The sequence below is a fragment of the Phasianus colchicus genome, chromosome 8 (assembly GCF_987193195.1).
Source record: "Phasianus colchicus chromosome 8, bPhaCol1.hap1.1, whole genome shotgun sequence".
Taxonomy (NCBI): Eukaryota; Metazoa; Chordata; class Aves; order Galliformes; family Phasianidae; genus Phasianus; species Phasianus colchicus.
In genome coordinates, this window is record NC_143443.1 from 35,650,397 (window position 1) to 35,675,826 (window position 25,430).

A 25,430-nucleotide genomic window follows, 5' to 3' on the forward strand; every position below is an offset into this window, starting at 1 on the left:
TCATGTTTGGCGAAGGGGGAGAACAAATGGACTATTGTTCTGCTGAGTGCCACCTGGATGTTGTGCAGAGCAGGTGAGGAGGGGTGCCAGGTGAGTCTGCGCTGCGTTTCTTTCTGTTGCACACTGTGGCTCTGCTGATGAGCAGCTGCTCACTGCTGGCTCTCAGTGACAGCTGCCGTGACCTGGGCTCACACTCATTGCTCTGGAGCAGACTGGGCTGCACAGGGTTGTTCATGTCTTCTGAGACAGCTTAGTGCGTAGTGCACTGTGGTTTGTTTGAACTGGAAATTTGTAGGCATTTTGTGAAAGTGATGCTGCCAGGGATGCTCTGAAAGGATTTTGGAGGTAGCTGTGCCAACCCACCACTGATACGGCAGTGCTGGATGGCTGCTATGTGCAGCAAAGCTTGTCTGTGGCTTGGAAACCCCTCTGCTCCATGTGAGGTAATAATCCCTGTTGTCAGCCCAGGTCCTGCAGAAGGAAACAGGTTCACAATGCACTTTCTGTAGTGCATTGTGCTCCTGTATGTCGTCCTCACACGGTGCTGTGCAAATTCAGCAATAATCTGTTGACTTGCCAAAAAGGAGGGGAGGTAGGTGTTGCGGAGGAAAGATGCTGCAAAATCTCAAGGTGCAGTTTGTGCTAATTTCTAATGTCTCATGCAGAATATTTACAGTTAAAAAAGATCCTACTTGAATCAAGACAGTTGAGAAAAATCTTGGAAGCAAGTATGTTGTAGAATGCACGTCATAATTGGAAATTACAATGAAGAAGAAAGAAACCTCTTGTATAGAGACAGAATTCAGTGAAGTCCTGATGCTGGCTATACTGTCTCATTTCTTAATATGTACTGGTAACTTGGATCTTAGCCATTGTGGTTTAGATTCCCATCTTCTGTTCAGTGAAAGCAGCAAAGCGTACTCTTTTACCTCAAAAGCGTCCCTTAGAAACACGGAGGAAAAATGGTTGTTGGGAGAAAAGTGAATATGTATTTTGTAAGAATTGTGGTTCAGAGTGCTGTGTGTTTGGGTAAGATTTTTCTGTTTAACATGAAATTGGATGATGGAATGAGCTAGATGTTAAGCAAATGACAGAGTACTCATAGGATATGCAAATGAATTATTGTCTGATTTATGTGAAGTGTCCAGTATCCAGTTTTAATCATAGAATCATAGAATGGCTTGGGTTGGAAGTGACCTCAAAGATCAAGTTTCAACCCTTCTGCCACAGACAGGGCCACAAACCTCCAAATCAGGCACAAGTTTCCCAGAGCTGCAAGAGCACACTGCTGGCTCATGTTCAGTTTTTCCATCCACCAGCACCCCCTGGTCCTTCTCTGCAGGGTTACTCTCAAGGAGTTCTTCACCCAGTCTGTATATGTATCTGGGATCACTCTGACCCAAGTGCAAAATCTTACTTAGCTATGTTGAACCTCATTAGGTTCACACAGGCCCACCTTTTGAGTTTGTTAAGGTCCTTCTGGATATCATCCCTTCCTTCTAATGTGTCAGCTTCACCACTCAGCTTGGTGTCATCAGCAAACTTGCTGAGGGTGCACTCGAGCCTGTCTCTGACATCACTGATGATACTGAAGAGCATCGGTCCCAAGGCCCCTGAGGGATACCGCTTATCACCGGCCTCCATCTGGACATAAAGCCATTCAACACAAGCCTCTGTGTAAGGCCTTCTAATCAATTCCTTATCTAGCAAATAGTCCACCCCTCAAGTCCTTATCTCTCCAATTTAGCAATAAGGATGTGGTGGGGGACCATGTCAGAGGTCTTGCCCAAGTCCAGGTAGATGACATTGTTCTCCTTCCCTTTGTCACTGGGGTTGCCCCTCTGTCATAGAAGGCCACCAGACTGGTCAGGCATGACCTTCCTTTGGTAAAGCCATGCTGGCTGTCTCTGATCACCTGTTCATCGCTCATGTGCCTTAACATGTCTTCTAGGAGGATCTGTTCTACAGCCATCCCAGGCACAGAAGTTGGGCTTACTAGGCTGTAGTTCCCTGGGCCCTCCTGCTTTCTTTTCTTGTAAATGGGAGTGACGTTTTCTTTTTTCCAGTCTATGGGGACTTTGCCTGACAGCCACTTCCCAAGTACGATGGACAATGGCTCAGCAACCCCATCAGCCAGCTCCTGTAGGACCCTGAGATGCGTATCATGGACTTGTATACATTCAGTTTCATGAGCTGGTCTCAAACTTGCCTTGCTTTTACAGTGGGGAGTGGGGGGTGTGGTGGTGGTAGTAGTATTTATTCCCCCAGTTCCCACCTAGAGGCCCAGGGGTGCAAGCTTCAGGGACATGAGAAATATAAGAATCCTGGCTGACAGTGAAGACCAAGGCAGGGAACTCTTAGTACCTCAGCCTTCTCCATATCTGTCATAGCTAGTTCTCCTCTCTCATTTTCTAAAGGAGGTATGCTCTCTTCAGCCTGCCTCTTCTGGCCAGCAACCCTATAGAAACCCTTCCTGATGTTTTTAACATCCCTTGCCAAGTTTAGCTTCATCTGTGCCTTGGCTTTTCTAATCCCCTCTCTGCAAGTCCTGACAGCATCCCTGTATTCTCCCCAGGTGACATGCCCTTGTTTCCACAGCCATGCAGTCCCTTTCCCTCAATCTGATCAGCAGGTCCTTGCCAAGCCATGTCAGTTTCCTGCCTCTCCTGCCTGTTTTCTTATTCTGAGGGATGGATAGCTCTTGTGCTTTCAGAGAGGTATCCTTCAAGAGTAGCCAGCATTCTTTCACTCCTTTGTTTCTAAGGGCAGCTTCCCAGGATATCTCATCCAGCAATTCCTTAGACAGCCTGAAGTTTGCTCTCCCAAAAAGTTCAGGGTTCTGTTCCCACTTTTTGCCAGGCCTTGAGATCATGAACTCAACCAGGGCATGGTTGGTGCAGCCCAGGCTGCCTCCAATCTTAATGCCTTTAATGATCTCCTCCGTGCTGGTGAGCAGCAGATCATGTTGGTCTATCCAATACTTGAACCAGAAAGTTATCATCATCCATGTACTCTAGTAATCTCCCGGATCTCCTGCAGCTCACTGAGTGGTTTTTCCAGCACCTATCTGTGTGCTTTAAATCCCCAACAAGGACAAATGCCTGTGAGCAGGAGCCTCCTGCAGCTGAGGGAAGAAGGCCTTGTCAGCAGGCTCCCCATGATCAGGTGGCCTGTAGTATACCTCTACCACTAGGTTCCCTTTATTAGTCTTATCCCCAGTTCTAACCCATAAGCTCTCAACCTCCTCCTCACCATCTCTGAGGGAGCTCCTCTCATTCTAACCACCCTTAGACATATAGGGCAAATCCCCCACCCTTCCTACTTAGCCTATCCCTTCTAAAAAGGTGATACCCCTCTACAGTAGTATTCCAGTTATGGGAGTCATCCTACCACACTTCCATAGCAACCAGACTGTAATTTTCCAAGCACATCATGGTTTCCAACTCCTCCTGCTTATTTCCTATGCTGCATGCATAGGAACTATGCATGCACACTTCAGCTGGGCTTTCTGACACAGCACCTTTCTAGAGGAGCCCTCTGTTAAACCTCCAGAAGAAATATGAAGTTTTCCCCCATTGCTTCCTAGAGGGACATAAGAAGGTTTCAGATGGGAGGTTGACAACTTCGCCTCCTCTGAGAAGTCCCCACAAGATCCTACAGGGTAGTTCAGAAGTTTTTTTCCCTGCAATCTCCTGGTGACTGCAACCCCAAGCCTTTCTCTGTCCTGTTGCAGTTGAGGCTCTTCCCCCATTGGATCTAGTATAAAGCCCCAGACTACTTGCTGCACCCTAGCAAACCTCACTGCATCCCCTTCCTACCTAGTTTAGAATCATAGAACCACCAAGGTTGGAAAAGACCAACAAGATCACCCAGTCCAACCATCCCCCGATCGCCAATAGCTCTCACTAAACCATGTCCCTCAACACAACATCCAAACGTTCCTTGAACACCTCCAGGGAAGGGGACTCCATCGCTCCCTGGGCAGCCCATTCCAGTGCCTGACTACTCTTTCAGAGAAGTACCATTTCCTAACGTCCAGCCTGAATCTCCCCTGGCGCAGCTTGAAGCCGCTCCCTCTAGTCCTATCACTGTTATACAAGAGCAGGGGCCGACCCCCAGCTCACCACAACCTCCCTTCAGGTAGTTACAGAGAGTAATAAGGTCTCCCCTGAGCCTCCTCTTCTCCAGACTGAACAATCCCAGCTCCTTCAGCTGCTCCTCATAAGGCCTGTGCTCCAGACCCTCACGACCTTTGTTGCCCTTTTAATATGCTCCAGGGTCTCAATGTCTTTCTTGTAGTGAGGGGCTCAGTTTAAAGCTCTTGCACTGAGCCCTGCTAGCTTTTGGGCTAGGATCTGTTTCCCTCTTAGAGACAGGTGACATCCATGTGCAGCCATTAGACCAGCTGCTGAGTAAATTGCCCCATAGTAGAAAAACACGAAGTTCCTATGGTGGCACCAGCCTCTCAGCCCCTTATACATCACCTGGGTTTTTCCTAGCCTGCTATGTGTCCCTCACTGCCCTCACAGTAATGTTAGTTCTTGGAGAGAAAAATAAGGGCCTGTTATAGGAAAAGCATCTAAGAAGCTATGTTTGTGTGGGAGAGCTGTGGGGCATGTAGGGAGCACTTCTGCCTATTTCTTCTTTCCCCCTTTCCTTCTCCATTCCTTCAACAGCTGATGCTATTGAAAATCCTTGCTAATTTTGGGAACAGTTGTCTTTGTCATATTCATGGCAAACAGTCACTGTGGATGCAAAGGTGGAGGTGAGATTTTTTTTTTCCTCATGCAGTTTGTCTGTGTTGTTAGAGAGTATTTAGAGGTGTTATGCGCAGTAATAGAAACGTTTAAAAAGTTTACCTAAAAGTGAAGTACAGTTTTGCTATTGCTGTTTAGAAATGTTTGTGCTGCACTGTGTGGTGCGTAGGTTTCCCTTTTTTTGTGGGGGAAACAAAAGACAGCCTCAAAGTTGGCTGTTTTACTCTGTACATTTAATCATCACTGTCTAGTTAAATGAAAATGCACTGAATTGCTCTTTTGAGTTTAGCTCTTCTGCCTCATTCGGATGGGGGTTGTGCACTTTGCTTCATTCTGTGGCATGAAAACTGTGCAATCGCACTCAGCTGTGCAGCACACGCGTGGATTTCAGCATATTTCTCCAAGTTGAAGCCTCACCATGGAGGCGTTGGTTCAGCGATTCTCAAGTGGAATTTGAGACAACGTGAGCACAGCCTGGCTGCTGAGCGGGTCGGGAGGACCTCTTTCTGGTGCCAGGCGACAGCAGCGTGCTGTGACATCATGGAAACTTGTGGTGCTCTGCTGCTGGGGCCGCACAGCGCTGGCACTGCTGCACCGCCTGGCGCGGCCAGCAGCGGGCACAGGGAGCAGCCCTCTGCCGGGCCTGTGAGTGTCAGAGCATGCAACTTGAGCAATGCATCCCTCTGTATGACTCACTGTGTAGGTTCCTTTTTCTATGGCATGAGTAAAGCCAGCATTTAGAAACATGTCTTTCCCTTACCCAGCCTTTTTTACTGGTTTCTGTTGCAGAGACTTTGTATGGAACAAAGTCAAATCAGTCTCCTTATGATGAAAATTTCTTTATAGATGCCTTACTCTGAGATTTGAGGGAAGCACCCAGGAAAAAAAAAACCTCAAATGAGACCCAGAAATTGAGTTTTTGATCTGATAAAGTGAATGCATGTACATGCTGCTAGCACCCATTCCTTTGTGAAGCTGTGCAGCCTGCAGGCCTCGGGGTAGAGATTCATGGCCCCCTGCTTTGGGCCACAGCTTTAAGGACCATGGAGGTACAGTGCCAGGCTGGGAGCTTGCCACAGGGCCTCGTGGGGAGCAGAGGCAGCTGTAGGAAGCAGGCTGTGGTGTGGGACAGGTTGCAGGGTGTCATGGGGCTGAGGGCATCCACCTGTGGGCCACAGTGTGAGGAGCTGTCTGTAGGAGGCCCTTCTCTTGTGCTTGGGTATCTGAGGAGCAGGGGAAAGGTGTAGAGCTGCTTGCCGGCTGGTGGTAATATGCTACTATGTTGCTTTGTAAGGTTTTAAGTAAAAAAACCTTCAGGAATTACTTAAGAATGGCACTGAAGTATTGTTAAATGTAAGTAACTCCTTATATGGGAATTGTTGAGTCACGGCCTGAACCACTGATTGAGCACCTGGGGAAAGGATGGTCAGCCCTGGGAGCTCAGCTGAAGGCAGTTCAGCTGTGTGACCAGAAGGGATGGAGCCTGCCTGCACCTCTCTTAGACCTCATTTGAGGGCTGACTGCCACTGGGGAAGGAGCTCTTTCTAGAGATCTCTTCCTGGTGCTGCTTTCCCCTGCAAACCTGGAATCTTCTCTTCCCCCTGTACTCAGCACTGGTGAGGCCGCACCTTGAGTACTGTGTCCAGTTCTGGGCCCCTCACTGCAAGAAAGACATTGAGGCCCTGGAGCGTGTTCAAAGAAGGGCAACAAAGCTGGTGAGGGGTCTGGAGCACAGGCCTTATGAGGAGCGGCTGAGGGAGCTGGGATTGTTCAGTCTGGAGAAGAGGAGGCTCAGGGGAGACATCATTGCTCTCTATAACTACCTGAAGGGAGGTTGTAGTGAGCTGGGGGTCGGCCTCTTCTCCCGTATAACCGGTGATAGGACTAGAGGGAATGGTTTCAAGCTGCGCCAGGGAAGATTCAGGCTGGACATTAGGAAATACTACTTCTCTGAAAGGGTGGTCAGGCACTGGAATGGGCTGCCCAGGGAGGTGGTGGAGTCCCCTTCCCTGGAGGTGTTCAAGGAACGTTTGGATGTTGTGTTGAGGGATATGGTTTAGCGAGAACCATTGGTGATAGGTGGATGGTTGGACTGGATGATCTTATAGGTCTTTTCCAACCTTAGTGATTCTGTGATTCATGTGTAAGCAATCTTTTTCCCTTTTCTTATAGCACCTTTATATCATGCCAGTCCTTACATCATTACACCTCTGGTGAAATACCCTTTTGTGTCATATTGATCTGTCCAATTGCTATGCTTCACAACACGCTTTTTGAGTTTCCTGCTCTGTGTGTGTGTGGAGTAACTAACTACTGCGAGTAGTTTTATCATACTATTAAGTGGCATTAAAAATTAAGTAGTAATTGCTAGGTAGCAGCTATGTAGTGACTTTTTTCTGCTGTGGCTGCACTGCAGTGTAATAATACACCAGGTCATGCTCAGCCATGCGCCTTCAGGTGTGCGCTGTGCTCATGCAGCATTAGCCCCTTCGCACAGGGAGCTTTGCTCAGAGCTCAGCTCTGACTGGTAGCAACAGAGAGTCTTCCTCTGTTCTGAGTCAGACCCAGGCATTACCTCCCATGGCAAATAAGGAGGACAGAGGTACAAATGAGGTGAACGAGATGAGGTTCAGAAGGGCTGGGTGCTGCACTTTGGCCACAATAACCCCGTGCAGCGCTATGGGCTTGAGGCTGAATGGCTGGATGACTGTGAAGAGGAAGGGACCTGGGGGTGTTGGTTGATGCTCGGCTGAACGCGAGCCAGCAGTGTGCCCCTGTGGCCAAGAGGGCCAGCAGCATCCTGGCCTGCATTAGAAAGTGTGGCCAGCAGGAGCAGGGAGGTGATCATCCCCTGTACTCAGCACTGGTGAGGCCGCGCCTCGAGTGCTGTGTTCAGTTTTGAGCCCCTCACTACAAAAAAGACATTGAGGCCCTGGAGCATGTCCAGAGAAGGGTAACAAAGCTGGTGAGGGGTCTGGAGCACAGACCTTATGAGGGAGCTGGGATTGTTCAGTCTGCAGAAGAGGAGGCTCAGAGGAGGCCTCATTGCTCTCTATAACTACCTGAAGGGAGGTTGTGGTGAGGAGGGGTTTGGCCTTTCCTCCCAGGCAACCAACAGGACCTGAGGAAATGGCCGCAAGTTGTACCAGAGGAGGTTTAGGTTAGACTTAAGGAAGAACTTTTTCTCTCAGTGGTCAGACGCTGCAATGGCTGCTCAGGGAGGTGGTGGAGTTGCCATCCCTGCAGTGTTCAAGAGGCGCCTGGATGAGGAGCTGTGAGATAGGTTTAGTGCTTGTGGTAGCGGTGATGGGAGGACGGTTGGACTGGATGATCTTGCAGGTCCTTTCCAACCTTGTGGTTCTATGGTTCTGCTGTCCCCAGCCTGCTTGGACCCAGCTGTCCTGTTGCAGGAGGGGCCCTGGCAGCGCTGGGCCCCGCACCGCTCCCCCAGCTCCTCTGTGCCATCCATGCTCAGCTTCTCAGCAGGCGACAGAGCGGGTGCTGCCAGACCTCTCACAGAAGAACCTTTGAGCACCTTGGGCACCACAGCAGAGGCAGGACATGAAACCGTTAGAGATGGGCAGCAAAGATGGCTACAGATCAAGAGGTGTGAGGAGCAACTGAGGTCCCTTGGTTTGTTTGGCTCAGAGGAGGCTGAGGTGGGGCCTCGTGGTGGCCCTACAGCTCCTCCCTCTCAAGGAGAGGGGGAGCACGGCTCTGAGCTCTGCTGACTTCAGCAGGACTCAAGGGAGCTGGCATTAGGGGAGGGCTGTGCCCCAGAGGGCGGCGGGCGCGGCGCTGAGCTGCCAGAGCTCAGCCTGTGCTCAGCTGTAGGGCCTGGGGGCGGGTGCTGCTGCGTGGCACGGGGGCTGGCACCTGGGCCTCATGGGTTCCCTCCGCCCCGGGATGTTGTACGATTGTATCTTTGTGCATCCAGTAATAAGAGTAACACATAGCTTTTAAAAATATTGTTCTGTTGTAGATGCACATTCAGTGTTTATGTGATCTAGTATCCGATCCTTAACCTCTGGCAAATGTGGACTTAGAACTCTGAAACACCCATTATTCATTATTATGTACTGTTTGTTCTTTTATCGCACTTGAAAACTAGTAAAGGGTAATGAAGTGGAACAAATTTGCTCATAGTTTTGAAGGTATTTGTTATATGAAAGATGTACCTAGTACTCAGGTATGTTTTTGTGCTTTAACCTCCAAGGAATGCTATTAAAGCCTCTCACTGCTATTGCAATTTTGTCATTTCAAAAACTGGCATGCAGTTTTTTTTATTGTTACGCCTGCTGTGATTTCAGACTCTCAGATTTGAATATACACCAGAATCTGTCCTACATACATCTCGATTCAGATTCCAGGAATTGTGAGGCTTCAGTATTTTCTGTTGTTGCTGTAGTGCAGCAAAGTATTTCTCCAGTGTTTTCTTTGCAGGATCCCATGTTCAGGGCTCCCTGTTACTAATCCTTAATGCATGTGATGGGGTGGCTGGTGTCTATGTTTTCTGAAACTATTCGTTTTATGCTAGCAATTTCTTAGTTATATTAGCTATGTAAGAAGAGATCCTAACTACTGTATGATTGTAAAGGAATAATGTCACATGTTGATACTTTTTTCTTAAACATTATTTGAAATAAGTATTTGGTAGATGTGTTGCTTTGAAACAGAATTGCATGTGTTTGGTTTGCTTTACAACATTAAATAGTTACAATTGTTTTCTAATTGTGGTAATTTCAGAGAGCTATCCAAATAGATAAGATCTGTAGTTGGAAGCCAGAACTGATTTGGAGCAATAAAGCACATAGAGCGTTGGGACTTTGTATTGTTTAGGGACCACAAATGAGCTCTGTCATAGAGCCCAGCTTCACAAGTTGAGTTGGGTTAATATCTGTCTCCAAGATGATAAAGAAAATCAACCAACAACCAAACTTCATGAAGACACTTGATTACTGTTTGGCTGTTGGACTATGTGGCCATGGGTTGCTGGCAGGTGCTCCCTAATGCATTTTGCTCATGCATTTTGATGTCCTGCTTTCTGATGCATATGACAATGTGTAGTTTTCTGCAGGGTGCTGTACTTTTTATAAAGATCGTAAATTGGACATGTAACTTTGTGAGATAATTGGCACAGCAGGAGTGTCCATCTTTGCAGAGAGCACACAGGCTGAAACGAGCCCCATGACCGTGCCTTCTGCTGCGATGCAGCTTGCTGCCTGCCCTGAGGGTGACGCTGGTTGTGTCGGTGCTGTGCTACCCATGAGAGGAAGGGGGGCACGCTCCATGTGCTGCACGGGCACAGCCCTGCTCTGGGTTGGCGCTGCCTCTCTCCTGCCCATCGCCTCCCCGGAGTGCTGTCCTTTGGCTATGGGCAGGTTTGCTTGCAGTGTTGGTTCCTGCAGCTCTGGTGTTGCTGGTTGAGTTTAGCTGAAAAGCAAGACAGTCTTTAGGTTTCTGGAAATCAAAACTTGTAGCATTGGCAGCCGTACCAAGACAGAGCATGTTCACGGGCACTTCAGAACAATGTGTGCTGTTCAGCGTGGGGTTTGGTGCTGGGCAAAGTTCTGGAGCCTTCTCTTCTCATTATTGATAAACCCGTAAAAGCAGCTATTATTAAAGTAAGCTTTCATAGTTATATCAAATGCATAAAGGAAAAGTACATGCATGTATCAAGTTGGGCAGAACTTCATTGGCTCTGGTATTTTTAGCTGTTTTGTCTATTGTCTGCTTTTTTTTTTTCAGTTAACTTTTTTGCAGTGTCCCACTCCAGTTGGACCTCAATCCTTATGGCAGGCTATTTTTAAAGCAAGATTACTGCATATCCTAGTTAGGTCATTAATTCCAGTTGGTGTCCAAGTGAATCACAGAACCATTAAGGTTGGAAAAGGCCTCTAAGATCCCCAAGTCCCACCCTAGCCCATCTACACCATGCCCAATGACCGTGTCCTTCAGTTCCACATCTGCGCACTTCTTGCACCAGCACACACCCAATTGCTTCCTGCTGTTATCTTCTTCAAAACTGATTATTTTGTAGCCAGTATCCATTACTTCTCAGGATAATAAAATGTTAAATATAAGTGGTAGAGACTCAGTGCCAACACAGGTGTTTTAGACATGGCTTTTGCAGTGCTGGATATAGTTTATGCTGAGAAAATGCTTAAAGACAAAGTAACAGCGTAAAGCAGCAGTGGATGTATGAATGCTGCATACTTGACTTGATGTGCAATGGAGAAACATACTTTGTACTTCTTTTAATCTGATTGTATCACAGTGCTGGCTATTTAATCCTTAAGATGTTTTCATTACATAAGATTAACATTTAAAATAGCACGATGGGTGTTTGTTTGTGTCTCCTGGGTTAGATAAGTGTGTATACACTACGGTGCACATATAATGATGATTAAATAATTTTGGAGATGAGATGTTCCATAAGTCGAAATATCAAATGAGATATCTAGTCAGCATTTTATCCTGAGGTAGTTTGAGATGCTTTAGCATAAGTGAGAAAAATAAAATCAGTTCAGGTGTTGGAATTCTTCCAAATCCCAGCAAGGAGACACTCTGAGCCTGCTAATGCTGTTAAGTCCTTTTCAAGGTGAGCTGGAAGGGGTTATGCATTTGCTTCAAGTGCTTGGTAACAAATTCACAGTTCAAGAACAAAATTACTGTCTTAAAACACTTGAGATTATTAGTTTGTATTATGAAACTTCTACATGCACTAACAAGTGATGCCCATCTTACTGCTGTTCTGTCAGTTACTTCTCTGGCTGATGGTTCTACTTTCAGAAATGCGGTGTCTGCGTTTACATCATTTGTTATGTATATCCTGTATGTTAGTAGCTCTGGATACAACTTTTTACTTATTTGGTTTTTTGTTTGTTTCAGGTTGTTCATGCACACAAGCCCCACTTCATGGCTTTACACTGTCAGGAATTTGGAGGAAAAAACTATGAAGCTTCCATGTCTCATGTGGACAAATTTGTTAAGTAAGTAACTAAAAAGTACTGCTAGGGTGTTGTTCTAGGCACAAAGTCAAAAGGCTGCTTTCAGTATGCAGATAATAGAGTTCAAGGAAGTTGAGGCTGTGGGGCCTTTGGCATTAATTGCCCAATTATATCTAATGTTCAGATGTTCAAAGCCATAAGTCCTTCGTAACTGTACCCAGTAGGCACTAAGAAGCACTGAGAGTGATGTTGAAAGTGATGCTGATGTTATCAGCTCCAAAGCTTGTGGGTAGATGGCTCTATTACAGGAAAACTTCTTCCCTGAAACTTGCCCCAAAATGAGGTAGAAGCCAATGGTTCCTCTAGGAACCCTGTAGGCAGGGACACCTCCCATAGCTCAGGTTGCTCACAGCCCCATCCAGCCTGGCCTCGAATGCTTCCAGGGAGGAGGCATCCACAGCCTCTCTGGGCAGTGTGTTCCAGTGTCTCACCACCTCACAGTGAAGCGTTTCTTCTAACATCTGGTCTAAATCTACCCTCTTCCAGTTTAAAGCCACTTCCCCTTGTCCTGTCCCTACCTGCCCCTTACCAGAAGTCCCTCCCCAGCTTTCCTGTAGGCCCTTCAGCTACTGGAAGGCTGCTGGAAGGTCTCCCTGCTGCCTTCTCTTCTCCAGACTGCAGAGCCCAGCTCTCTCAGCCTGGCCTTGCAGGGAGGTGCTCCAGCCCTCTGATCATCTTTGTGGCTCTCCTGGTTAATGATGACATTTCAGTGCAGAGAATGATGCTGAATTTACATGGAATGTTTGCACGTCCCCTCATTTTCAATCTCTTCTTTGTCTTTTAGAGAGTTATTATCAAGTGATGCAATGAAAGACTACAACAGGGCTCGAGTTTACCTGGATGAGAACTATAAATCACAGGAACATTTTACGGTAAATTTCTTTATTAAATAATTTAAGTTCAACAGATGATTAATTTCTGTTAAACTGTTCAGGTTCTTATTGTTGGTGTGTGTATGTGAGCTGTTTCTAACGTGATGAGGATTACATTTTTACGAAGTTGTTCTGTGCTAAGACATTAGTTTGTAAAATACACAACTGCTGGTTTCACAGAAGTGCATCCACTGAAAAGTAAGTCAAATACTATGATTCACAAAGCCTTTCATTTAAAGTGATTCTTTTTTTCTCTAACAATCTTCTTGTTGAATGAGAATTACCTCCTATTAAGAAGCTGTTTGACCATCTGACAGCCTGGAGTGGTGTCAGGTCTGACCAGCTGGGAGTGGGGCTGCCAGCGGTCAAAATTTCTGTTAGGAATCCTTAGTGCTTGTTGGCAGACTGTCTTGGGTGGGGGTTTGTGAGAAGAATTGTAGCATGAGTTTCCACTGGTACATGAATGATGTTTACATCGCTCCTTTTATGAAGAGCAGACAATCGTAAGGTCATTGCCAGGACTGTCCAGCATGTGGGTAGACCTACTGTTCTAGGTAATTACTGCTAGATTGTACAGTCCTTTAGTGGTTTAGTAGTCCTTTAGTCCTTTATCTTCATTCTGTCCAGGACAGCAGCTTCCTTTTCCCAGAACGTTTTCAGCCAACATTTGCAGGGACTCAGCTTCCACATCCAGAGCAAGTGACAAAAGAGTAGGGGACAAAAGCAGCAGCATGGGCACAGAGCTCAGTCGAGCCAGTGTCCCCCACATGCACACAAATCCCAGTACGGCAGCATGTGGCTTAGGTGAATAGGAGCCTGGGAAGTTTTGTATTTATTCATTTTTGAGTGACTGTGGCTGAGAGCCCAGAGAAGCTGAAACTAGAGGAGAAATGTTGGAGATTTTTTTCTCTTCTTTATCAGAGAGGAAGAAAACCAGCACTACTGGCTTTACTGAATCTTAGAGGGACAGATGTTGTGTCAGGGGCATTAAGACTTTGTACACAAAGCCCTGGTGGGTGCAGAGCAGTAGGACAGAATTGTGCTGTGGTTGCTCAGGGCTCAGAGCTGCGGCCAGCAAAGCCCTGTGAAACTGCATCACTCCTAGCAGGGGTTGCACCCCGTGGCCCTCTGGGCTTCCTCCCAACTTCAGCTGTCCTGGGGTTGTGAGGAAGGGGATGATCATCAGTATCCTGAACTAGGGAAACACTGTACAGAAGATTATTGCGCCCTGTAATGAAGCATCTATAGCTTTTTCTTAAAAGATGGTCATGGTTTCATGGTATTGAAGTTACTGTACATCACTTGATGTATGCTTATTTTTTATGTCTCTATGGATGTTTCTTAAAGTGTGGAAAAAAATCCTGGACAGCGCATGTGCTGCTGGTGTCTATCAAGAGCTCTGTATTTCACAAAGCTCTGAATTTAAGAAATAATGCTGTTTCTTTTCTCACTGGCAGCTTTTTCTGGGCACTGTGCTTCTTTGTAGGATTTCCCATCCGCTTTCGTAACTCCCCCTTTGCTGTCACAAGCATTACCTTGCATGTCTTTTTTCCTCTCGTGCTGTATTGACTGCAGCTAGTCCTTACTGAATTTTTGACAGTTTTTTTTCCAGTCAATAAGGGAGGGGAAAAAAAAGACTGTACCAATATTATTTATAATGAAAATAGACTAACCAAGCAAACTTGTTATTTGATGAAATCTCTATCTGTTGAACTGATAACTAAATCTGTTAAAGATACAAAACGGATCTTGTAAAACAATGCATGCTGTTTGTTGATAATGCTGCATCTGTCAGTACAGCAGTGCTGAAGGAAATGGTTCAGACAATCTCAAATGAAGATCACAGGGGGAAGAGTGTTTCTCATAGGAGCCCTCAGATCTTTTCAGATTGAGGATCATCTCTGTTATTAACATGGTAGTAAATGTAGAACCACAGCTGACAATCTACAAATAACTGAAGTATTGGGAAGTAATGAACAACTGCATGGTGGTATGATGCCTGCAGCAGGGAGTGGGACTCCCTGCCTGTAAGGGAGCAGTTCTGGAAGGCAGCTGGGCAAGCTCTTGTGTGCTGTAGCTCCAGAAGGAAAGCAGTTCTTGCAAGTGTAACTAGTAGGAGTGGAGTATAATTTACTTGGTGATTTTTGCCTCTTTACAGGCATAGTGAAGCAGTATGGGTGTTTTGAATCCTAGTTCTTAAGCAGAAATTTTTAAAAGCATATTGAAAAGATAAAGGTGATCCCCTAGAAAGATATTTCTGGCTTATTTTTTTCTAAATCATTCTTTATAATCTTTAAAAAAAAACCTTTTAGAATTGAATCAGTTCAGTGTGGAAGAAGGAAGAAAAGGGATGAGAGATGATTTGTTTGTATTGTATAATAATACTTCATGATAGAGCAGTATTTTATACTTTCCTTACTGGTTTTCCAGTAGCGATGGCTTGGAGTCAAATCCAGGAAACCTATAAAAGCAGGGACAGGGATGCACCTTCATGCTCACCCTCATAACCCTTAGACTTCAAATAGTGTTCTTGCTGGCACTTTATGTTCACAATTTCATATGTAGATCAGAACATATGATCTGTCATAAATCAAATTCATAGAAATGTTTTTCACACACTGAACCACAGTGTGTAAACTGTCTGTACAATATTTGTGTGTGGAACGTATGGTCTGGATGACTCTATGAATGGGGATTTTACCATTGTGTTGTGTCCATTTAGGGTAAAGTTTCAGTTCTATCTCCAGTGTGGCTTGGCTCACTGTGTTTTGCATCTCCCTGCTTCCTCATTAGTTCTGTTTGATTGCAAAGGTCCTTAACTTCTGTGGGCTTTTTTTCCATCCCTTCTATGGCATGGAATTGGCAGCATATGCTAGCTTTATAATTATATTATTACCTCTCTCTCTGAAATATAAACACTCATTGCATACATTGTTGTATGATGCTGTTTTCTTTAGAAGGGGAGAAGCCCAAGTTGCTGCAGTTTGGCTAACCTTTGCCCCATGGCTCTAGTATTCCCTTTTTCTAGCAGTTTTGGCAGTGTTTCTTTTGTGAGGCTTTCCTTGGCTTGGCTCCTGCCAAGCTCCATCTGGTTTTGCTGCTCACAGTTACATAGCTTAGCTGCACTGGGACTGACGGTGAGAAAATGTTTTTCCATGTCTGTCCCTTTGACAAACAGCCTCTGTTGCAGCTGAGGGGAAGCAGGGTATGTGTTTTACAGGAGTTCTGTGAAGTAAAAAATAGACTGTGATATCCAAGTGTCTCTTGCAGAGTGATTTGACTTTAAAGACTAATAACTTTCTGTGTAGTAGGGATCCAAACGGTTCATTCCAGATGCAGGCAGGCATTTGTCATCTGTGGTCCTGTACACTGAGTCCAGTGTAAAACAGGCTGGGGGTGGGGGGTTGTCATGATGGGGAGAGCATGGCTGCTTGGTTGGGTTGGGTTTCCCCTGGTGATGGATTAGAGCTGCTGGGAATTTCTTCTTCTCAGAAGTTGCTTAGTGCACACCAAAACACAAAAAGCACCCAGGGACGTGCAGGGGTGATGCTGGCAGCAGGGCTGGCTGCCCTGCACCTGAGCTTTGGGGCCGTGCCGAGCAAACCTGGCTGTAGGGAGCGGGCAGCACGTGTGTGCAAACCAGTCTGTCACACCGTGCTTCAGCGGTGTGTGGTTTTATAAAATTGTAATGTGACCTGAAGATTGATCTCCTGGCAGAAAGCTGCTGCATTAGAGCTAATGCATCTCGGCTCTGGGAACGTGACAGAGGCAGAGCTAAGAGCTCCCAACAGTTATGAATGAGATATGGGTGACAGCTTCTGCGCGGGTAAGGATCGTTTCCCAGAAGCTCCCAATTAACCATGTAGGCAGCTCCAGTGGCATTCCTGCTGTGATTGAAGTCTGAACACAAACCAGCATGGACAAAACTGCCTCATATACCAGCCAGAGACACTCAGGTACCCAAACAACTTGACAGTGCAATTTACAGCTTTTTGTAAACCTTTCACTTAAAGCCCTGGTACTTTTTAGTCTGATTTAAAAAAAAAAAAAAAAAAAAAAAAAAAGACGCTTTCTCTTGGGCTCTGTAAATTTGTACATGCCTATTTACACACTATGCCTAGAATATGGCTATGAATATTTTTGTGGCTGTTTTTACTTGGCTCCATGTACTAATCATTTTTTTAGTATAAAATAACTCCTAACTTCAGCTAAAATGAAGCATTGGGTGTCCTCAGGTAGCATCTAAAGAGGGAGCTCTGCTGAAATCCTCCACCGTAATAATAACCTGATCTAGTGCAACTCGGCTCTACTGGCAAGCAGTGGTTCCAAAAATTAAGGCAGGCAACATTTTATTAAAATGCATAATTTTATCTTAAAAATTATATCACCTCATTACTAAGAGAATAGTAAAGTTAATTTTTGTTAGATTAATGATAGTTGAGTAATATTTTTGGTTGAGCTGAGTTCGAATAATTGGCCATTAATTGAAAAAGGAAATTGAATTGAATTTATCTGGTACATAAATCCTGTCATAGTTATTAATGGGTCTTAGAAAATATCGGCCTGTTCCCAGAAATGAATAGGGTACGCTGATTCTTCTGAGCTTATTAGCTGTGGCAGTTTAGAGTTTTAAATAAAAAAAGATGATTTAGGAAGAGAGACATAATTGAATCGAATATAGGGGGAATTCACATGCCTCATTAGTTCTCAGACCGTTTTTCCATTAACAATTTTTGAGGAACTTTGTGTTTGCAAAAATGCAGATTTTCTCCAGGAGGTGGTGCTGAAGGTCCGGTTTGCTTTGTTAACCCATGTCTTGCTGTTGAAGGAGTTGGGGGCAGGCTGAGTTCTTAAGAGGCTGCATTTGAAGTACAGCGCTTTGCCTTGAGAGCATGTTGTGAACACACTGAGCACTGCGTCCCTCTCTGCAGAGGCTGTCGAGAAGAGTGCAGCTTTTAGGGCTATGGGGAGAGCAGGGAGTCCTGGCACTGCTGTGATGCTGTGTGGCACTTCTGCCAAGCTGAAGGTTTTGGAGGATGCTATCAGCCAATTGTTTACCTTTGGTTGCAGTTAGAGTTTGAATATTCCTGTTACTTATGTGAGCCTCTTCTCATCTCCTGTTCTCTTCTCCATTCCTTTGAATTTTGCTTGATTTTTTGAGTTTGTCTTTCATAGAGGTATTTCTGAAAAAAATGCCAGGCTAAAGAAGTGGGAGCTCATTTCTAGTCTTAACCAGTAGCAGCGTGATCTCCTCGGCCCCGAACGCACGTCTCCATCGCAGCCTCGTGGTTCGTGGCACTCAGCTCCTCGCTCAGCTCGGTGCTTTAAAGGGAGCTGGATGCTCCTTTCAGGGCACCGGGCCTTGCCATCTGGTTCTTCAGAAGGCCTGGGCTTATCTGCTTTTCGGAAGTTTGACTGTTTCAGCAGGGTGCTGCTTGTCGGACGGCACGGCGCCAGGGCAGCGGCTCGGGGTCAGGTGTAGGTGCTGTGCGTGGAGGGAGAGGCACAGGAGTGGGGCTGCGAGGGGAGGCGGTGCTGCGGGAGGAGCCGCGCGGGCAGCTGTGCAGCTGCTTAAGCTGTGCCCCAAAATTAACACTGAGGTTAATCCTGAAAGCAATCTTCTGAAATGCAGAAAAATCCTAGACTGCTTCTTAAAAAGCACATACAGAAAGCTACAGGTGTTTCTGGCAGAATGTTGTTTATAATCAAGTGTTTCTCTCTGCTGCCTCGTGGTGGTGGTGGTTCTAGTGAAAAGTCAGCATCCATTTTTTAAAATACCAACTGTGTGAAACAAATGGCCTTATGCAGGTTCTTCGGGCTGTTATCTGTGGTGGTGGAGCACATAAGGTGTGTGAGTGGCGAGCTGCCAGGTGATGCTGGGGAGGCCCAGCAGTGAACCAGGAGGTGCACACAGTGCAGCCAGCGTCGGGAAACAAAGTGTATGGCACTCCAGTGTTTGTTATACTCTGCTAGTTCTGCTACGCAGATGAGAATAAAAGGAATAAAACAATCTAAAGATGTGTTATCTTACCTGCGACGTTCCTGAACTGCCAGGAGCATCTCCATAGCGATGCATGGAGCTGCCTTCTGGTGAGCTGTGTGCAGTGGAAGTGAGATGGAAAACGCAGCCGTGAGCCGGCGGGGCGCGGAGTGCTGCAGTGCCCGGCGCGGCCGCGCGGTGGCGCTGTGGGAGCGCGCTGTCCCCGCGCTGTTCCCGCTGTGCCGCGGTGCGCTGCGGCCTGCCGCGTTTGTGAGGGCTGGAGGTTAAATACGGCACTGGGTGGTTTTTAAACCCGCATCGCAAACTTTGACCTTCTCATTAGCCTTTTTTTTTTAATTGGAAAAAAACAAGGAGTTTGTGAACTGGTGCGCATAGAAGTTACCCTGTCGCTGCTGGCCGGAGCCATGCGCTGCCGCTGCGCCGTGGGATGGAGCAGCAGCCCCAGCACGGCGCCCAGCCTGCCGCTGCTCCGTGCCACTGCTCCCCTCCGTGCTTGATGCTTTTCCTGCGCTTTTAAAATGGTTTTCTTGCAGCCAAGCTGTAAGATACCTACGGAGTTCTTGTGAGGAATGTCACAGTTCCTTTTTTTCCTGTTTTCTGATGCTTCTGCCCATTTGAAAGGAGTGGAATAATGGCAAACAAAGGAAAGCTTCATAGATCAGAAGCTGAATGATGCCATCTTGGGTCAATGTCTGCTGTTTGCACACGTGCTGGTGCTGAGAAAATGGTTTACGTGGCAGCGTTTTATGTGCAGAACCATTAGTGCTGTTATTTAGCTGTGATGGCGTAGTTTACACGGAATTCCATTTTCTGTGTCCTGAGGATTTTATGCTCAGTGTTGGTATGGCAGTGTGACAGCCTGTATGTGTGTTAAAGAACGTGGGACTGCAATTGTCTGCAAATGACACACTTAGTGTAGAAATCCATACATCTAAAAAAAATGCTGAAATACTTATGGGCAAGTAGTATCTGAGCACCAGGGGAAATTGATTATCTTTAACGAATTAATAAAATAATAATTGGAAAACTATGGACTGCAGTTGAGAAGGAGAGGATAAAGAAACTGGTTTTTAAGAACGATGTCTGCCACGCAGGCAGGACGTGCTACAGTTCCTTGGCTCGTGCCTCCCCAGTGCTGTGCTGCTAGGCTCTGCTCGCTGCTGCTGCTGTTCCCATCCAGTTCTGCGGAGGGCTGCAGGCACAAGAGCAGCTGTGGGCACGGCACCCGGCCCTGTGCCCGGCTCTGCGGCGCTCAGTGGAAGCTGAAGCTCATCAGGAGTGCCTGCGTGGCACTGAGTGGCTGTGTGCTGCAACCCACTGGGGCCTGGGCCCTGCCGGGGTGGAGGGACCTCCGTCACCCAGCAGTGCTCTGTCTGTGGCTTGCTCCTGCCAATGGGGTCCTGTCCCCCTGCCAGTCTCGTGGGGGCGTGCAGGCTGTGGCAGGGTGGGATGGGAGTTCCTCTCCTGCATCAGCAGTGCTTGTCCTCACTGTCCTGCAGGGAAGCAGGAGCGTTTAGGGGCTGTGCAGGGGGAATAGCGCGGGTGATTTGGGGTCTAAAAAGCCGTGGTCAGACTTTCTGCCGCCCCTCACTGCCCTCGTGCTCTGCAGGAGCCCTGCGATGCACCCTGCTCCTGCGGTCCCCTGCAGCTCTCCTGGGCCAGCAGAGCGGCTCTGCTTGGTGTGGGAGTGCTGTGCTGATTTGTCTCTGCCTTGCTGCACGTTTACCTGTTGTGTTTTCTCGGGCTCATTTGTGTGAGCAGTTACAGAAGGGTTGATTGACATAGGGCATACACGAAAAATAGTTCATCTCTGCACCTGAATTCCTTTCAATCGCTGCCTGTGCTGCTGGCAGCTCGGCGCTACTGCTGAGGTGCAGCGTGCTGTTGCTGCCCGCTGTTTGCAGTGCTGTTTGTTTCTTTCCTTTTGTTATACTACATGTTGTGCGGGATTTATTCTCTTCAATCTAGCGTCTCCACGAGTGAATATAGTCGTCTGACACACCGTTTCGTTGAATGCGAACAGCGAGGACCTGTGAGAAAAGCGCGGCTGCTGGGGCTGTTCTCGTAGTGCTGAGCGTTTTCTGTTTCTGCGGCTCCGTGCCTCGCGGCCGTGCGGGGAGCTGCGCGCCCGGCTCCGGGCAGCTCCGCTCCAGCCGAGGCCGCCGCGGGGCAGGGCGGGGTTGTGGCCGCCGGGGAGGCGAGGCGAGCCCGGAGCCGGCGGCGGCCGGGAGCTCCGTGGGGGCGGGCGGAATCCCGACCGTACCGCCGTTATCCGCCCGTCCGCGGGCGCCGGGCCTGCAGGCGGGGCCGGGCAGAGCCGCGGCGAAGTGCCGCGCTTCGGGCGGCAGCGCAGGACCTGCCGTACTGGGGGCTGGCCGCGTCCTGCAGGACGCTCCTTCGGGGCGCGGTTGTTCGGTTTGTCGCCGTTGCCGGATGAACGGAGCGTTAACGCGTTCGGCACGTGGGCGCGTTGCCGTGTGCGCGGCGGTGCGGCCACCGCTCCGGTACGGCGCTGCCGAGGAGGGCGAGCGGCGTTTGAGCGGGGCAGGTGCTGGGCTGGGAGCGGCCCCGAGCGGCAGGAAACGAGGCGAGGTCGGAAAACGCGAGGATAATGACATAAGGAATTATAAAACGCTGTTTAAGGAACTCGCTAATGCGTTTGCTTGAGCCGTTGAATTCATTCTTAAATAACATCAGCGTGACTCTCGAGAAAAATACTATGAATGCTATCTACTGATATAAACTAATGGGTTTATTAATGTTTGGAATAGCCTTATAATGCCGTATTCATTGCTGAAAGAAAGCAGCCTGTGTGCCTGCCCACTCCCTTCCTGCGGCGGTTCGGTTTCAATGCAAAGCTTCCCAGTTTCACACTTCAGAAACGCTTGGAAATGCGCCTTAGGTTTTGCGATTAAAAACAAGCGGGTAGAAGAATAAGCTCCTCGCTGCATTATACTGCCATCGCCTTAAATTATTGCCGCCGATGTGAAAAGGTAGAAAGCAGCCCGTCTTCCAGGGGAAAACACAAGATGAATAAAACGTGTGGCTCTCGGAGTTGAGCTGGGCTGAACCCACAGGCGCTGCAGGTGGCGGTTGGTGCGGGTGGGAGCGATGCTGCAGGGGGAGCGGAGCTCACAGCCAGCCGGCGCCCGCGGGCTGCGGCACTGATGGTGGCGAGCGCACGGCGAGTGCGGCGCGGCTCCGCGAGGGGAAGTTCGCTTCCCGCGCTGCTGATGCTATTATTAAAATGCTTCGGAAGCACACTTACTACTCTGTTAAACTTAACAATGTTTGCAATGTACAAACCCAAACTAGAACCCTTTGACACTGAGGAAGTGTTTCCACTTAGTTTTAGAGGGCTTTCCAAGTGTCTATTGATCAGTGTTCTCTAACAGCACAGAAATAATGTGTCTAATTTAACTGGCCACATGGAGGAGTATAGAAAAAACATCAGTTATTCCTTGAAAGGCTTGGAACATCGATAGAGGACATAACGTTAATGACTTTTCTATACACAAGCTTCAAAAATGGCTAAATGAGGAAGAAATTACAAATTTATTTTCCTATAATTTCAGCAGTTGTCTTGTTTTACTGCACCAGTGAAGCGTTAAGCAATGAAATGTCACACTCAGAGCATTTTCCGGTTAATTTGTCCAACATGCAAATCATAAAACAAAAGAGAAAAAGATGGAAATGTGGATTTTGTTCGTTTTGACAAATGCGGTTGTTTTTTCCTCATGAAGTTTGGCTGAGATCTGCTGCTGATTCTGGCCGGCCAGTTTCAGATCCTGCTGTCCTGAGTGGTTCCCTGCATCAGGAGTATCTCTGTTGTTTCAGTTCTCCTTACCTGAACATAGGGCAGTAATTTGGTTCTGAGTTATTGACAAATAAGTGAATGGTAAATTGTTCAAACTGACGAATAGCGGATTTCCAAAGGTGAGTGGTGGCGGCCTGAGCTGGGAAGAGACCTATTGTTATCAGTTCCTTTCTTGCTTATGCAGTACTGAATTAAAAAGCAGCTTGGGGTTGGCTTCATTTTATTCTGTCCACTTCCCCACCCCATCCAGTTAAATGGAAGATTTCTTACAGAAAAAAATTGTGTATTCTGTTCTGTGAGTGAACCAGCATAGCCCTGAACGTTGGTTCTGGGGCTGACGGGCGTTACTCCCAGGTTGTCCACAGATCCTTCTTAAATCAGAGACTCCTATGCAGGATTCTCTCGCTGTTGATGACAGTAGATTTGCACGTGGCATTCAGAAATGCATGTGGAGCAGATGGTCTTTGTTGTTGTTGTTGTTCTTCCAGCTTGACTCTTCTTGGTTGTGCGTTTTTCACATTTCAGGATGTTTTTAACATTTCTGTGGCAGTGTGTGTGTACAAATACCCCCTGCAAAAAGCCAGGTGTGTGCTTTGTCTGCTGACGTCTCCACAGAGTGGGCTGGAAGAGCACTGCAGTACATGCAGGGAGATGAGGAAGTGGGGCTGCCCAGGAACAGCCGGGAGATTGGGTAGAATTCCTGTTAAAGCTTCATAGGTGGAGATTTGACCACTTAGACTGGGGCAGTTAGGGGATTTAGAGCACAAAGATGTAATATGGGGATGGGTAATGAATGAGAATGTCAGAAACAAATGACTAACAGGGAAAATATAGAAAATACAAATGGGAGAAGATAAAGTAAACATATAAAAGTTCGGCAGGAGGGTGAGGGGGAACATGAATTAATGTCTATCTCAGCTAACTGTGATAATGGCTTACTAATCTTGGACACAACAGCCCACAACCTGGAATAACTCACATTGCTAAAAATGCCTCCAAAACAGATGGAGCACCTCTCTATTGGTTTATTCAGCTGAGAAAGTAACTGCAGTTATAAATCCTACATTCCAATACCACTCTTACAGACTTTTTTTATGTAGATTTTTCTTTTAAATAACAGCTAATCTAATGATAGATCCCTTTAAAGCTGCCTGTCTCCTTGATGCTGATTGCCAGGTAAGAATGTGAAAACCAGTCGCTAGTAAGCAGTAAGTAAAGTGAAGTAAGCAAATGTGCCAGCTTTAGATCCTGCTCTGGGTGATGTGTCTGTCCTACAAAAGAGAAGAAATACCTTTTATATCTCTAGCACTCACTGCCTGGTGTTTTCACTTTGTTTTGTTTTTAATGTTGGCACTGAATGGTATCAGTACCCCCAAATTCCCCACTGAGATGCACATGCACGAATACGAGTGCTATCAGATTGTATTAATGTCTTCTTTTGACATGCCACTTCTCAACGAAGGCTGCAGTCTAATCCCATAGTTAATATGGCACTGTGCAAACAGGTAATACGTTGATAGTTTGTGTTTGGGGGGGGGGAGGATTTCAGGTGTGATGAAAACAAGGCACTGATTAACTTCTACAAGGTATTATGGTATTCTGGGTATGTAATGGGTATTTCTTGCATTATAATTATACTTTTAGAATTGAAAAACAGTATTTCTTCCAAATACAGAACTGAAATGTTAACATCATACAGAAATAAAAGCCAAGACTACAGGGGAAGGGAAAGAACTGCAGTTAGCATTGCTTTACCAGTAAGTGAATTTACAGTATACGAGCTTCTCTGCGGTTGCTTCCCATAGCAACAGTGGAAGGCCTTTGCACTGCACTCTCATTCGAGCTGCTGAATTAGATGTAGATCTGCTGTGCTTAGCTTAGGCCTGTGCCCAAGGTGTGCATTTGCCCTAGGCTCACTGCTGGGCAGAGGAGCAAGGATCACTTCCTGGTGGTACCTCTGCTCATCTTCTGGCAAGTGAGAGGACGCTGTGTGCATGTCTGATATCTGAGGTGGATGTGGCAGGAAGAAATAAAAATGTAGGTTATGAGTTCTGGCAGCTGTGGTCTGTCCGGGGTTGGTTCTGATGTTGAGGAAAGAGATGCAACTGGGATTTCTTCCCTCCGTGATTGCAGTTACAAGCCATGGCCTTGTGTCACGCTCATTCAGTCAGCTGCCTTGAGCAGAGCTGATGGTGGTAGAGCAGCATCCTCCATGTGTGGTGGGCCACCGCCAGTAGGGCTGACACCATGCTTGCTGTGGGACTCCGGTGGACCTTCTGTTCTCACACCTCTGATATTTTCCAGTTTGTTTCCTGCAGAATATTTTGATTATGTATGTATATGTGCAAAGAAATTCATTCTTCCTTCGTGGCAGCAAAAACTCGAGAATAGGTTTGAAGATGCTGTCATCCAAGTTATTGTGAAGTCCAGGTTTCATCAGGGCTTGAGTGAATACCTTTCTCTTTCTACAGCTGTATGTACTCTAATTATGTTATGCTTAGAGCCTTAGTTCCCAAGCAATTACAATACATGAAATGAAGAGTTTGGACTCTATTGTCACAATAAACTGCACTTCAGAGAACACATGGCTACATGAAAAGAGATACCTGGAGGTTTGCAAAGTGAGATATACCCAGTGTTAGGTACAGCTATCCATTACCATGGAGTAAATAAAATGCATTTTAACTGTTCAAACTCTGAGGAGAAATGAAGAAGAGAGGTGTTGAACAGAAACAGCACTTCTATAAGCAGCTTTGTGAACAGTTGCTCGCACAGAGCAGTCATCTGCTATGACTGTGGTATCCATTAGGTCAGAACCAGGCAGTAACTCTTCATGGGTAGGTGTGCCATCTTTATTTTAATTATCAAGGTTTTTCTGAGTCTGAGAAGCTTCTGCGTATTGCCTGGTGCACTTGTTGGCCTCTCATAATGTGTCTTTGGCTGGGTATCCTGTTTATAGGGGGTCTGGAAAAG

The 25,430-nt window shown here is 46.8% G+C and overlaps 1 protein-coding gene across 12 annotated transcripts in view; it reads left to right on the top strand.

Moving 5' to 3' along the window:
- The window catches only part of INPP5A (inositol polyphosphate-5-phosphatase A), a 209,278-nt gene that overhangs the window by 50,576 nt on the left and 133,272 nt on the right, over positions 1 to 25,430 (top strand). For 5 of the 12 annotated variants that reach the window (XM_031597285.2, XM_090145708.1, XM_031597287.2 and 2 more), the window contains 2 exons: positions 11,649 to 11,749; positions 12,552 to 12,639. In XM_031597285.2, the coding sequence (XP_031453145.1) occupies positions 11,649 to 11,749; positions 12,552 to 12,639 (189 nt within the window). Of the gene's footprint in view, positions 1 to 4,066; positions 5,457 to 11,648; positions 11,750 to 12,551; positions 12,640 to 25,430 lie in introns of those variants that run through there. The other 7 variants (XM_090145711.1, XM_090145710.1, XM_090145705.1 and 4 more) reach the window with 7 other exon arrangements.